General features: G+C 37.4%; 1 protein-coding gene across 1 annotated transcript in view; it reads left to right on the top strand.

The window, feature by feature from the left end:
• The window catches only part of NEBL (nebulette), a 123,636-nt gene that overhangs the window by 32,024 nt on the left and 77,636 nt on the right, over window positions 1-13,976 (top strand). Inside the window, exons 8-11 of the mRNA XM_019801214.2 lie at window positions 5,441-5,554; window positions 7,376-7,477; window positions 11,439-11,543; window positions 13,245-13,352. Of these exons, the coding sequence (XP_019656773.2) occupies window positions 5,441-5,554; window positions 7,376-7,477; window positions 11,439-11,543; window positions 13,245-13,352 (429 nt within the window). The remainder of the gene's footprint in view (window positions 1-5,440; window positions 5,555-7,375; window positions 7,478-11,438; window positions 11,544-13,244; window positions 13,353-13,976) is intronic.

Genomic DNA, 13,976 nt, shown 5'->3' with positions numbered 1-13,976 from the left:
CCTAGCCCACCCTCATTAGGACCTAAACTGACCAGTGCTCGCTACATGTGAGGCTACCAAATTCCCACGCATATTTTGAAAGAATGTGAATTTGGGATTTTTATTATTCTTCCCCAAAGTGTCAGTTCTGTGATCTCTAGTGTTCAGTAATGCCTATTTGATCATTTCATCACATACTTTAGATGATCCTTCAAAACTGGTATCTTCCCATTTTAAAAAGAATGATCTTGAGGCATTGAGGTGGATATTAAAACTTAAAAACGATCATTATAAGTAAACATACGCTGAAGAAATGAAAGAAACTAAAGTTCTCATCAAAATCTATCACAAGGCTATATCAAAACTTGAAGACACCATGGAAATTACCTGGTCCTGCCTTTCAGTGAAAGAATCCCTTCGCATTATTGTCCATCCATGTGTTTGTTCAAACGAAACAGTTACCAAAGCAGATATTACACACTAGACACTGTGCTTGGGGCTGGATTTTCAAGGGTGAACAGGACAGATCCAGCCCCTGCCTTCACTGAGCTTACAGCCTAACGGGGAAGACCCATGGTGCAGACCGTTTTGCAGATGATTATAGCAAGGTGTGATCTGTGTGATCGGCAAATGTGGGGTGTTTCAAAGATATATCAGCAGTACATATTCTACTTTGGACATCAGAGAAGTCTTTCAGGAAAACGTTTCTAATGTGCATTGGAATAATTTCTGCACATCCAACAGGTATTAGCCAAAATGTAACTTCTTTTCATTATAATCGGCAGAAATCTCGTTGGCTGAAACTTCTGCCTGTCAGTATTAACTTAACCTTCTGCAGTAGGACAAATGCTATTTGTAAATTTTTTCAAATATTTGAACACAGTTACCAGTGGATTCCTCAGTCTCTTCAGTAGAACACTCTTAAGCCCAGTAACTGACACAGAGTATGCATTACGTAAATATTTCTTGAATGAATGAATGAATGAATGAGTGAATAGAAGTCCAGGAGAAACAGTAAAGTGCAATACATATTCAATATCATATTTTTAAATCTATTGTTTTTCATTTCCTTTTACATCCTTTTTCTTCCTAATAGCATATAGTTTCAATCAATTTAACAGTGACTGTGTGTGTGTGTGAGTGGGTGTGTGTGTGTGAGTGGGTGTGCATATGCGTGTGTGTGTGTGTGTGTACTTGGAGAATTAGAGAAGCTTTAGAGTTTCAACACCTGTTTCAGGGTGTGACTCATTTTATGAGTCATAGAAGAGAGGTTTTGTGTATCATTTTCATCATTCATTTATCTCTTTAATAAACATATAGTAAGTGCCAGATCTAGCCAAAGCATAATACCAGGCACTAGGGATAAAGAATGAATAAAGATCTATTCCTTGCTCATGGTCAAATGGGAGAGCAGAGATACACAGATAATTGAAGTCTGTCCAAAATTAGAAAATAGTCCCATCTAGTATTTCCAGGGAAAACTCACCTTTAATAACAGCGTAGTATTACTATAAATTTATCTTTTAAAACATCAGGTGAAAAAAATGCAGGGTTCTGCTTGTATTGAACTATTTAAATCTAATCAAAATCTAGCCATGCAAGGCTGGCTTGCATCGAGTTTTCCTTCAGTTATTCATATTCTCCAGCTCAGGCACCACGACCACCTAATTAGCTAAGTGGCAAAAACAGGTTATATCACCTGTTGCACAGAGAACCTTTCGTGTTCTCTACACGCCGGCACAGTTACACTAGGGGCAGAGGCCACACGGAGGGGGTGAAGCTTGGAAATTAACCCGACACTTTCTCACGTGCTAGGAAACCTGGCTTTTGTTCTTCCCAAGTGAAGGTATATTTCTGAAAAGCAATCATCAAGCCTTATTGCGATGACTTCTTTTTCCTCTACTCATTACATTGAACCCGTGTTGGGTTCCTACCATGAGGTGGGAGGGGTTCCTTCCTGAGGTTGGGAGTGTGACGAAGATACACTCGGTCAAGACTGTGTCAGACAAGAGTCAGAAATCCTTCCAATAGCAAATTTGCTCAAGTCACAGACATGTGTAAAATGATTTCCTTCCGACTGGCCTTTGGATGAAGACCAAGATCCCTGACAGCTACAGGGCTCTGTAGGACCTGGTCATTCCAGCCCTCCAGTCTCTCCTGTAATCTCCGTCCTCTGCCGTCCTGTGGTCTTAAATTCCTTGACCATGCTGTGTGTGCCTCTCTCTGGCCTTCCACATGCTATTCCCTTTGGGGCACTCTCTAGCAGGATGCCCACTACTTATCCCTTTCCCCCTTTCTACTCACTAAGCACACTGTCTTCAAGCCATAACATAGATTCCCTCAGTTCCCCAGACTTGAAGACAGTCGGCCACAAAACACGACTTCATGGTCGTCATTGCCCTCTGTTGTTGCAGCCAGTCCACCATTCCAGAGTTTGTCTTTGTGATTAACCATCAGCAGTGATGCCTGGATGCGATCAAGTTCATTTCTTACTGCATGTCCCCACGGCCTCACTCACAGATGGGGACTTAGTGGGCACAGGTGTATAAACACACATATGCATACATACATGAGTATATATATACACACACACATATGTACATATATATACATATATGTATATAATAATAATAATAATAATATCTGTATAGTGGAAGCCTTTTATCTTATTCAGACCTGTAGTCAGTTAAATGAAGAAGTTGGTTGAAGGAGGAAGTACAAAGATCGTACATGTACCTTAACATTTTCGTTTAACACAAAACACATATGTGTATATTTATTCACCAACCTTTGGATGTAGTGAAATGTCTTTTCCTTTGCAAATGAAGCTGTGGTTTGGAGTTTTGTGTTGTTTTTCTTGCAAACTGTAATCACAATGCATTGGTCTATGATTTGCATTTTGAAAGACATTTTGCTCAAAGACATACTGCCAATCTACCTGAGTGCCAGAACCTTCTACATTATTTATTATATTATTTATATTATTATTATTATTATATATTATTTATTATATTATTATATCCCACTCCTGACTTTTCTGGTTGTCTTGACTACTCTTAATTTGATGGCGATTTACTTTTAGGGAACTGCTTCCATTAAGTCTTTCATGGAAATAACGTAGTTTTCATAGGGATAGCTTTCTTTTTCATAGTAAGTTTGTCAGTGTTTGCAGTATTAAATTAAATGATGTCATTATGATAAATACAGCTAGCATAAACGAGGTTAGGGACAAACTCAGTTGACTTTTGGCAAGTTTATATCCTGGCTAAGGGGAGTAGAAGTGTTGGGTATACCTTTAAACCACTTTTAAGGATGTGTGATCCAGTCAGATTTGCTGTTGGAAAGATTACTGACTCCAGTCTTGACAGAGTGTATCTTGGTCACACTCCCAGCCTCAGGAAGGAACCCATCCCACCTCATGGATTTCTGAAAAGCAATCACCAATGCACACTGTGATGATTCCTTTTTCCTCTACTCATTACACTGAGCCTGTGTTGAGTTCCTACCATGAGGTGGGATGAGGCATCATAATGCGGATTGATGATTGCTTTCCAGAAACGTGCCTTCACTTGGGAAGAACAACAGCCAGATTTCCAAGCAGGTGAGAATGTGTTGGGCTCATTTCCAAGTTCACCCCCTCTGTGTTGTGTGCAGACAGTAGGACAGGCTCTCTGTTCTCAGAGAGGGTATAACCTATTTTTTGCCTCTTAGCTAATTCGTAACGAAGACGCTCCTGGTGGCCGGGGTTGGAGAATTCGAATAACTGAAGGAAAACGTGATGCAAGCCAAGATTGCATACATAGCTGGATCGGTTGATGGGTTAAGTACCCACCAGCTGAGCATGTTCAGGGCACCCAGGCCATCAGTTAGAATGTTTTACTCAGTAAGTGGAGACTGTTAGTGAATCTGGCTGAGTCAGGAGTGCCATTCAGGTAGAAGTCAGTTAAGAGAGTCTTCTCTCATTGTCAAGTAAATATCCTTGGGGCACTAATAACAGAGAGAGACAAAAGCATAGAGGAAATATGGTGAAGAGTGCCCTAGCAGAGGGATGCAGAGAGTGCAAACGGAGTGGAATTGTGTATTTAGGGGAGGACCAGGTAGGGAAAGACTTTGATGTGGTACCAGTTACTGTGGAAAGTAGTGAATGAGACCTAAATTTATTTCATTGGTGGTATTGTCCCTGATTTCAAGACATAAAATATTTATTTGTATAAAATCAGAATTTTTTTCTTGTTTTACAGAGTCCTTCCCAACTAATTAGAATAAGTGAGGTTTTGCTTGAATTTGTGAGGCAATGTGACTATCAGAAAGCTATTGTTAGCAATTAGAACTGCAACAGAAAATATTTCCTGTAAAGGATGTTGGAATCTTTTCCAAATGAGTTCCCCCCAAGATTTTCACTAGTTATCTCCCTCCCACAGGTATCAGACATGTGTCCTTGAGGAAGACATCACCCAATATACACTCGAGTAAAAAAGATAATGTGATCCACTCCCAAATTGCTTCTTAATAAAAATAACTCCGAGGCAGGGCTGTAAGATGTATGAATAAAGGTGCATTATGAGAACGCCGTAAGAACACAAAATGTTGTAAAAATATTCCAAGAGAACAAAACAGTTCTGCTTTTGAGGTCTGTGTATCCTTTCCTGGAGACAGGCATCCAAGGGTGTGTGAGATTCAAGTAACTAGTTTTTTGGTTTTTGTTTTTGGTAAGGAATTTGTATCTATATTTTAGGTAGTTATCATAACCGACATCCGCATATTTCTCTATCCATAGAGAATTATGTAGTCCTGTAGGATAAGTGGATAATCCTTTCTTCGATTGCCCTAAGACCACTTAAAAAGGGGAAAAAATAATTCAGAGTGCACATTACAGATAGTTTGCTGCTGAGTACAACTGCAGAGAGCTGAGGCAGAGGAATAAAAATTGACATTAAATAGAGCCAGGACATCTCAGAAAATGGAATCGCTAAAAATGAATTTTTGAACAAATGGAAAATGATGAGAAAAACCCGTAGTCTGAACCATGTCCTGTATTTGGAACAACTCCCTCAGGAAAATTCGTATTCAAATTCTGGGGCTCAGGTTCCATTTTCTAAATGTGATAGACTTTCATTCGTTTGTGGTCTCAATTTCTAATTGATCATAGATTACAGGAGTGCAGAAATGGAAACTGACATTTAAAAATCCTGAGATTTTAGTGTATAATTCTTGTTTAGGATTTGAGTTCATGCCTAATTGCATTTATGATCAGTGTTCAAGTAGAGGTTGTTTTTTCATAAAAAAAAATTTTATGCCCAATTAAGCTTTACCAGGGGAAAAATACCAGGAATTTCAACTCTGCTACCATTTGTTTTTAAGGTAGCTTTTATCTGATCTAATTAAAAATCAACTGTGTCATTCTGAAAGTTTAAAAATGAATGTGCTATTTAATTTATCCTGTTTTTTTCTTTTATGGCAGATTAAATACAAAGAAAAATTTGATAATGAAATGAAGGATAAGAAACATCATTACAATCCTCTTGAAAGTGCTTCTTTTAGGCAAAGTCAGCTTGCCACCGCATTGGTGAGCGATGTAAGTTTTTCAATTATTTTCAATATCTTTTGATTCTTGCTTTTCCAGAATCCAAGTATATTGCAATAACTTACAGTTAATCAAGATCATGTAGTTTCCAAGTAATTTTAGTTGAAAACACTGAAGTGTATTTTCCAGAAGCCTTTTTGAGAAAAATGTATTATTGTAAGTTACTATTAATGGTTACTGATTGCTATTTAGTTAATAAGTAGGAATAGTATTGCTAATAAAACTATTATATGTGATCAAGAGTAGAAATAGATTACAGTGTTTTGCAAAAAAAAAAATAGTGTGTAGTATCTTAAATTAGTGGTTATGACAATAGTTAACTCATGTAATTATGGCCAGGAAATTGGGCTTCTGTAAAGTACAACCTAGTACACGGTAGTTTATAATAAGGAAATTTTCAGAAATTGCACTTGTAACGGCTTATGGCTTCTTTCCTACCCCTTACATAAATGCTATGAAATGCTTCTTCACAGATTTGGTTTCATCTATGTTTTTTAAAAGAAACAAGTTTCAGTTTACAAGAAAGGATGCCTTAAATTTTTATTAAATTAGGTAGAGCGTGAAAACAGAAACGGGAGAAAATGGGCCACGTTGCTATAGTTGAAGGATGTATGGGATACTTTTACACATATTGAGATGAAGAATTGTTGAACTGTTGCTTTGTTAGNTCAAGTTTCAGTTTACAAGAAAGGATGCCTTAAATTTTTATTAAATTAGGTAGAGTGTGAAAACAGAAACGGGAGAAAATGGGCCACGTTGCTATAGTTGAAGGATGTATGGGATACTTTTACACATATTGAGATGAAGAATTGTTGAACTGTTGCTTTGTTAGATCACGTAAACATTTCAACTCCTGCCGGATGTTGGTATTATTATTTGTGTTTCTAACTCACTTGTGTTTGTTACCAACAATTGAAACGGGTCTTTGGGGATCACTGGGANTAACTCCTGCCGGATGTTTTATTATTTGTGTTTCTAACTCACTTGTGTTTGTTACCAACAATTGAAACGGGTCTTTGGGGATCACTGGGAATATCAGAATCCTTTCCTTTTCTTATTTGTTTTTAGCCTGTGTGCGTGTAAAAATGTAAAGCAAATAGAGTTAGAACACACTTAAAGGAACCTAGAGCAAAATGGGTGGAAGCACGAGGATTAGAATCCGATTGCTTGGATTTGAATCCTCTTTTACCTCTTAATACTACACCTTCATCTTTCTGTGCCTCAGTTTACTCATCTGTAAAATGGAGGTACTTAAAGTACCTCTCCACTAGGGATGTTGTGGAGATTAAATACGTGCTGTGTGTAAAGTGGTTAGGAAAGTGTCTGACACACAGTAAGTGATCAAATATTTTCTATTAATATTTTAGTATGATTACTAATATTATTATATTTTCAAAACGGTTGGTAAAAAAAAAGGAAAAGTTCTATAAGGCAATAGGATGAAAAACACCAAAAGCCCTGAAATTGCTCCAAAGGGTAATTAAAATATGGTAGCAATTTCTAAAGAATGAAGTTGCTAATCTTTTTGTTTTGAAAAGAGAATGCCTATTAAAGTTACTTGATTCTGTGAACATCACCCTGTTAAAATAAGTAAACAATAAAAGCAATTTTCAAAACATGGTTAAGTCCCCGGAAGTAACTTTTTTACTCATTCATTAGTAAATGAGCACCATCTAGTGGCTACTTGTAAATTCGCCTGTTAATTCACCACTAAACGGTACTTTATGGTGTATTATACAAATAATGATGGCGATAATGCAAAAGCACTTTTTCTTCTCCTAGACGGTATTTTGTTCCATGTTATTTTCATAGGTGAAGTACAAGAAAGACATTGAAAGTATGCACGAGCCAGTCTCAGATCTCCCAAACCTGTTTTTAGACCATGCTTTGAAAACCAGCAAAATGCTCAGCCGAGTAAGTGTATTGGATGGCCACTAGAGATGCCCTGTGTCTCCACAGAGACAGGATGCCTGCAGGGCTCATGAGCACACCTGCTTCTGCCCAGGGCGCCACGCCTCCCTGAATAACTAACTCATTGGAAAGTAGTGGCCCGCTTGCTTAAATCCCACCAAAGCTGTCGCTTTACAAAGGGGGTTCTTGCTAGCTCTGTAACATCTCTTGAACGTAAACTTGCTTGTTGAACGACTATGCTTCAAAGCGCATGGACAGGTGTTCTTTCTGTCTTTCTTCTTCCCGATTAGATTGAAGTCACTTGAAGGTCAGGCTTAAATCAAGGATCTTTTATTTTATGCAGATTAGAGCAGAGTGTCTGATATTAGGCCCCAGTAACATACAGAACTGTCTTAGTCTAATTTGCATTATCTCTGAAAATAAGTCCTGTGTTACACTGACACTCTACTTTTAGTCTTGTGAGGGTTTCCACATTTTCTTCAGAACAATTAGGGGGTGCGGGTGGTTTTTTTCATGTCCTAATGAAAATATTTGTGCACATTGCCAAGTGGTCATTCCATCAGAGCTCACCTCATGGATGCTGTTTCAAACACTTAGCGTGTATAGACCCTGACTTTGCCAGTTCTCGTAACTGATGAGCCCGGCTCACTGTGCCCCATTGTTGACATCTCAAATGGCCCAGGGTGACGATGAACTGTAATTTGACCTCAATTTATTTCTGCACCTATTCTAATAATTACACGGTCACTCACTCACTCAAAATTATCCAGATGTATTGAATATCTGCTTTGGGCCAGGTACCATCAGATGGAAAGTTATGTTGGGCAAGGAATGTGAAAATAATGGTCTTCAGAAGATATGCTTACAGTCCCGGATTTAAAAAAAAAAAACAACAAAAAACAAATCTGTAGTCCAGCCCTGGTTCCCAAACTATTGAATAATGAGATACAACTTCGTTCAGGTTTAAAAATGTCTCCCTTTGGCTTTGATGCGTTGAAACTTCTGTTCATTATTTTGTAATCCTCCTTTCTCCACTGATGTCATCCTTCTTGAAGTGGATTACGTGTGTAAATAATTCATACTGATGGAGATTTGAAAATTAATTAAGTGACTTTTATCACAGGTCTTGGGAGGGAATGCAGTCTGCCATTCTTCCTGTCTGTTAGGCAGGCAAGGAGGCATAAGGGGTTCTCAGGTGCAGAGGTAGGCTCAGGTCTGGCACACTTCGTTCACGCTTCCAGCCATTTCAAGGTGCATCCCCCCCACCTCTGCACACATTTCTCCACTCCTTGAGTGTCTCTTTCAAATTCACGTTTCCCATGATTCACAGGGAAGTTTCTAGAAGTCGGTACGTTTCTATTTTCTGAGCCTGCTGCTTTCTTCACATTTAGTCTTTGCCAGCCTTATTTTGATCATGGAGTGGCATCCGCCCTTGACTATTCTCCATCCGTCCTCGAGCTAAATTTCCTGAGGACATGAGGACTTGTGTGCAAATAAAACTATAAAAATATCATGGCGGTAATTAAAAAATTTGGTAGCTGAAGAATACAGGCCAGTCCTAGGCAATATTTTCTTCAAGAATATTGACCCTTCTTTTATATGGTGGAAAAAATCATAGCTTAATATAAATTGTTTCTATCACTGCTTTAGCAGAGAAACTCGGCAAATATTACATTTATCGTATATACCATTTTTAAAGTTTAAATCTTCATTCAGGTGGTGCTTTTGCCTAGCTTATCGATTTTTTTCCTCTATAGAAAAATTGTGACTGAAAAATTACTTCACGGGGGAGAAAGTTTAAGACTCAAATGTGTTACACTGAGGTATCTGTTTATTAAAGTTGTATGATAATACATTGGCTGAAATTTATTGTACATTAGAATTGCCCTCTTTTAAATTTTAATGTAGAGAGAATTGGAATTTTGCTGATTTATAAAGGCAACTTAATTTTAACAAAAGATTGAATAAGAAAGTGCTTAATAAACAGATATTCTGCCAAAATTAGTTGTCAGTTGGTTATAAATAGCTGTTTTTTAAAGACCTCTAAATGTCTTCCGTATAAATCACCTTTTTTTTAACACATAGTGTGTCGATCAAAATTAATCCTTATGAGTTTGAACAGCTGTACTAATTAAAGTTTTGAAGGACCATATCCCCCTGGAAAACAGAGCTCTAGTAGCTTTTTTTTTTTAATTTTTTTTTATTATATTATATTAGTCACCATACAGTACATCCCCGGTTTCCGATGTAAAGTTCGATGATTCATTAGTTGCGTATAACACCCAGTGCACGTATTGCATGGTGCACTGGGTGTTATCTAGTAGCTTTCAATTTCTTTTATAACTTTGCATTATGAAAAATACGTATTGTGTGTTACTCTGGTCATTCCCACTAGGAGGCAACAGAGACTATTGCATAAGGAACAGCAAGTCTTGAAAATTCTTTTGCAGATCTTCCTTCAAACAGGTTTTGTTTGTTTTTTTTGTTTTTTAAATAGTAGTTTCTGAAGTTCTCTGTTGCTAAAATAGATCATGGGGGACAGTATTTATTGACCTTTCCTTAGTCTATATCCATTATAGCAGGCATAATATCCTAGGCTTTACTAGTTCTAGATTTTAACTTGGTATGGAGTATTTTCTAGCCCGTTACATTCAATTCATGATTATTTTATTTACGTATTATAAACTAACTTTTAAGTAAATTATAAAGTCTCTAAGTATATATATATATATTTTTAATTAGCAGAGGAGCCAAAATTTAGAGCTTGCTCTCTTCAGTCAAGATGTACCATGGGAACATTTTTATGAGTTTCCTGGGGCCTTCTACTCCGTCACTTTATTCTGGCTAGAGTTTGGGGGATACATGTCTTAGTGCTCTAATGGCTTGGAAGCACCTTTGGAGACTGTCGCTGTGTCTCCATGGAACAGCAGTTCTTGTGTGCATCCTTCCATCCTTCCCATCCCTGGCTCTGGCCTCTTCTGTTCACTCTCAGATCCCTGGAGCATCTGCTAAGACCTGAATGTCAGGTCTGTTCTGCTCCCTTCCAAATGCGGCTTACCTCTCCCTACATCCTACACAACATTGCCTTTTTCCCTGAAATCCTCACTGCCAAAGGAGCAACCAGCTTTAGCTGAAGTCTCTGTAGACTTGAGTCTTTGAGAGTTACCATTTAACTCTAGAAGTCTTTTCCAAATAGGGCGCAATAATGAAGTGTCAGGTCTCCCATGAGAGAAATTACAAAGCGATTTTTGTTTCATCGTGGCCTGTTATGTATTTGGTGGCCGACGGTTGCCAGATTTGGTGTCTCTTCTAAATCCACCACTTTGTCTGTGTCTCTAAATAGTAGTCTTAATCCAGTTTCTTCACCTTAAAAATTCAACAGACTATACTCAGACTCCTCTGTTTCTCTCCCAGGTACCTCCTACCCTCTCTTTTTAGGAAAATTATTTGAATTATTTCTCACTCTCTTATTTTCCTTACAACCCGTCAGTCTTCCTCAAGGGTGAGCCCTTGTGTACAACTTCTTTCCTTTCCTGCCTCCAGCTTTCCTTTGCTCTGTTCTTTCTTCTTTTCTTTCCTTCTCTTCTTGTAGATGCTATCAAACACATTTCTGTTCCAGGATAAGCTCTGGAAAAACTGCCTTTATTTTGCCCACCTTGCTTGTTCACATGAGTCCTGTCACTGGCTTTTCCGTTGCTGCTCCCCAGCGTCTTTTTCATTGTGTTGACAGCAAATGGTCCCCTGCTTCTGTGGGGTGTCTGACATGGACCACCTAGAGCTGCTGGTCTGTCCTGCATTGCCCGTTTCCCTCAGTGCTGGAAATCTCCAAGAGCAGTTCACTGCCATGGGACTTGAAAGCTTTGCAGCTCTTGTTGGCTTGTATTTTTCAGTTTGCATTCCTAAGCATTGGTTGTTCTAATTGGTCTCTTTTATTCTGAATTTATGTTCGTGTTCTCTATTTTAGCGAGAGTATAGGAAGCTTTTTGAGGAAAACAAAGGAATGTATCATTTTGACGCGGATGCTGCTGAACACTTGCACCATAAAGGCAATGCCACGCTCCAGAGTCAGGTGTGTGCCCTTCCTGTCTGGACCCTTTAACCCCTCACTGCCACACACCTCCACCCAGAAGGTGCAGCTGCTGAACAGAACGTACCTCCTGAGAAGCTGAACGTCGCTTCGGAAGATCTCAGACACTACTCTCTCTATATTACCGGGCCGGGAAAGCTAGAACCATGTTTCAGTATAAAAGCATTTCATAAAATAAGTCACTTCACACAATTTTAAACTTATGATAGATCAATTAATTAAACAATGATCAAATCTCATGATGATTTCAGTTTTTATAGTGTGCTAATTTGTCATCTTGAGCTGCAAAATTAATTTTCCAGGTGCAAAGTTTATTAGAATTTCTCAGATCAATTGAAAGTTATTAAAAACTATCTTACATTAAGATTTCTTTGAACTATAAAATTCTATGCATTTCCTGAAAGAAATTAAAAAAAAAATCTTCCCTGCACACTTTAAAGGTGTTACCTATACATTTTTTTTATTCTGAGTTTCAGTAGTTGCAAAAGATGTCATTCCAGCATCTATTAAGATATAATTTTACATCACTCTTTTAAATGTGTCCTGTGGAACATAAATTTCTTAATGATTTGATACCCAACTTCATTTAAAAACTAAACAAATTGGCTCTCCTTTAAGGTTTAGAAATGTGCATTTTTTTCTCTTCATATTCTTATTTTTATTTAATTTTTCCCACAAAGTTTTATCCTAGAATATGTTATTACACATCCTAGTATGTTACTATACTTCAAACACTTTCACTGATCACTTTATCATCCTTCTCTGAAACAAAAATAGGCCTACAAATAGGAATTTAAAAACCTGTTACGTTTCCTGCTACCACAAAGTTCTAAGTATTGAAAAACTGCTTTTGGATTTAATCATCATTAAAACTGCTATTATTACACAATTTAAGAAACAATTTCAAAAAAGTTATTTACATATAAGAACTTCAATGAAAATATACTTCTGAATGAAATGAATCATGATCAAAACTTTTCTGTGAATTTAATTTTAAAAGGTATATTGCTAAGAAAAAGTCGATCACTCTGACAGCTTACATGTAATTCTAGTTTCTGTTATTAGGAGAAAATATTGATCATTTTATAAACTAAAAGAAGATGGAGATTGGTTGTAATTGAAATAAATAATTCATGGTATGATATTATTAAATAATGCAGGATGAAACTGAAAGCAATCATATAAAAGCTCTGTGTGTGTGTGTTACCCAATATCTCTGGAAGAAGTCAGCAGTCCCAGAGAACATTGTCTTCCCTTTGATAGAAAGAGAATCACACCTATGTTTTCTTCCTTGTTCATGATTCGAAGCCATCACAGGGATCTCTCTCTTTCTCTGTCTCTGTCTGTATGGATATATGTGTATACCATGAGTGTATACATATTAACCCCAAATATGAGATATATCTATATATCCCAGCTATTTAAATACTTCATCCAAGTCCCAGAACTACATTATTTAGTAGTTCTAAATTATTTTTATCCCTTAAATATTTTTAGATATCACCTGTTGACTTTCTTTGCATGTCATTTACCACAGGGAACCCAGTGACCAACCCAAATGGCCAGAATAAAATATGATTTTAGAAACTAGGATGATTAACTTGGGCATGTTTATTTTACTTTGCTCTATTTGTATAAGGGCTTATGAGCTTTATGTGCTTTTTATGCTTTTTTTCAATGAAGGTTAAATACAAAGAAGAGTATGAGAAAAATAAGGGGAAGTCAATGCTTGAATTTGTTGAGACACCCTCATATCAAGCTTCAAAGGAGGCTCAGAAGATGCAGAGTGAGGTGAGTCCCTTTGATTTGTTATCAACTGTTTTTTTTTTTAAGTTTATTTATTTTTAAGTAATCTCTACACCCAACATGGGGCTCAAACTCACTACCTTGAGATCAAGATTCATATGCTCTCCCAACTGAGCCAGCCAGGTGCCCCTGTTGTCAACTGTTTGATGCATTTTTGATGTTTTATCATTTGAAAGGAACTAGTAAAGTAATTCAGAATGTTGAGTGGGTCTAGAAGAAAGCACACTGCCCAGGAATCCCCATCCTAGATCCAGCATCTTGTCTGGGTCATTGAGATTCTGTGTCCCTTCGTTTTTCTCATTTGGCAAACACAATTATCAGGCCAGGTGAGCTCTTAACTGCCCTTTCATATTCTATGATTATACAGTTGACACTTTCAGGTTGTGTCCGTGTAAAACTACGATGAGTAGAAAGAAAATGAAAAGAAAATGAAGAGCTGGTTGCTTTATTCACCTTTTATATGTCAGTGACAACAGAACTAACATGTATTAAATACTCTGTGCTAAGCAGTTTGCTAAAAGCTTTATATATGTCAGCTCATTTAATCCCCTCAAGGTAATGATGCCAGGTGGGTATATCCCTAGATTGATAATCATCCACTGAAATTAA

This window comes from Ailuropoda melanoleuca, chromosome 15 (assembly GCF_002007445.2).
Source record: "Ailuropoda melanoleuca isolate Jingjing chromosome 15, ASM200744v2, whole genome shotgun sequence".
Classification (NCBI taxonomy): Eukaryota; Metazoa; Chordata; class Mammalia; order Carnivora; family Ursidae; genus Ailuropoda; species Ailuropoda melanoleuca.
This window is presented reverse-complemented; position numbering and strand designations above follow the sequence as displayed.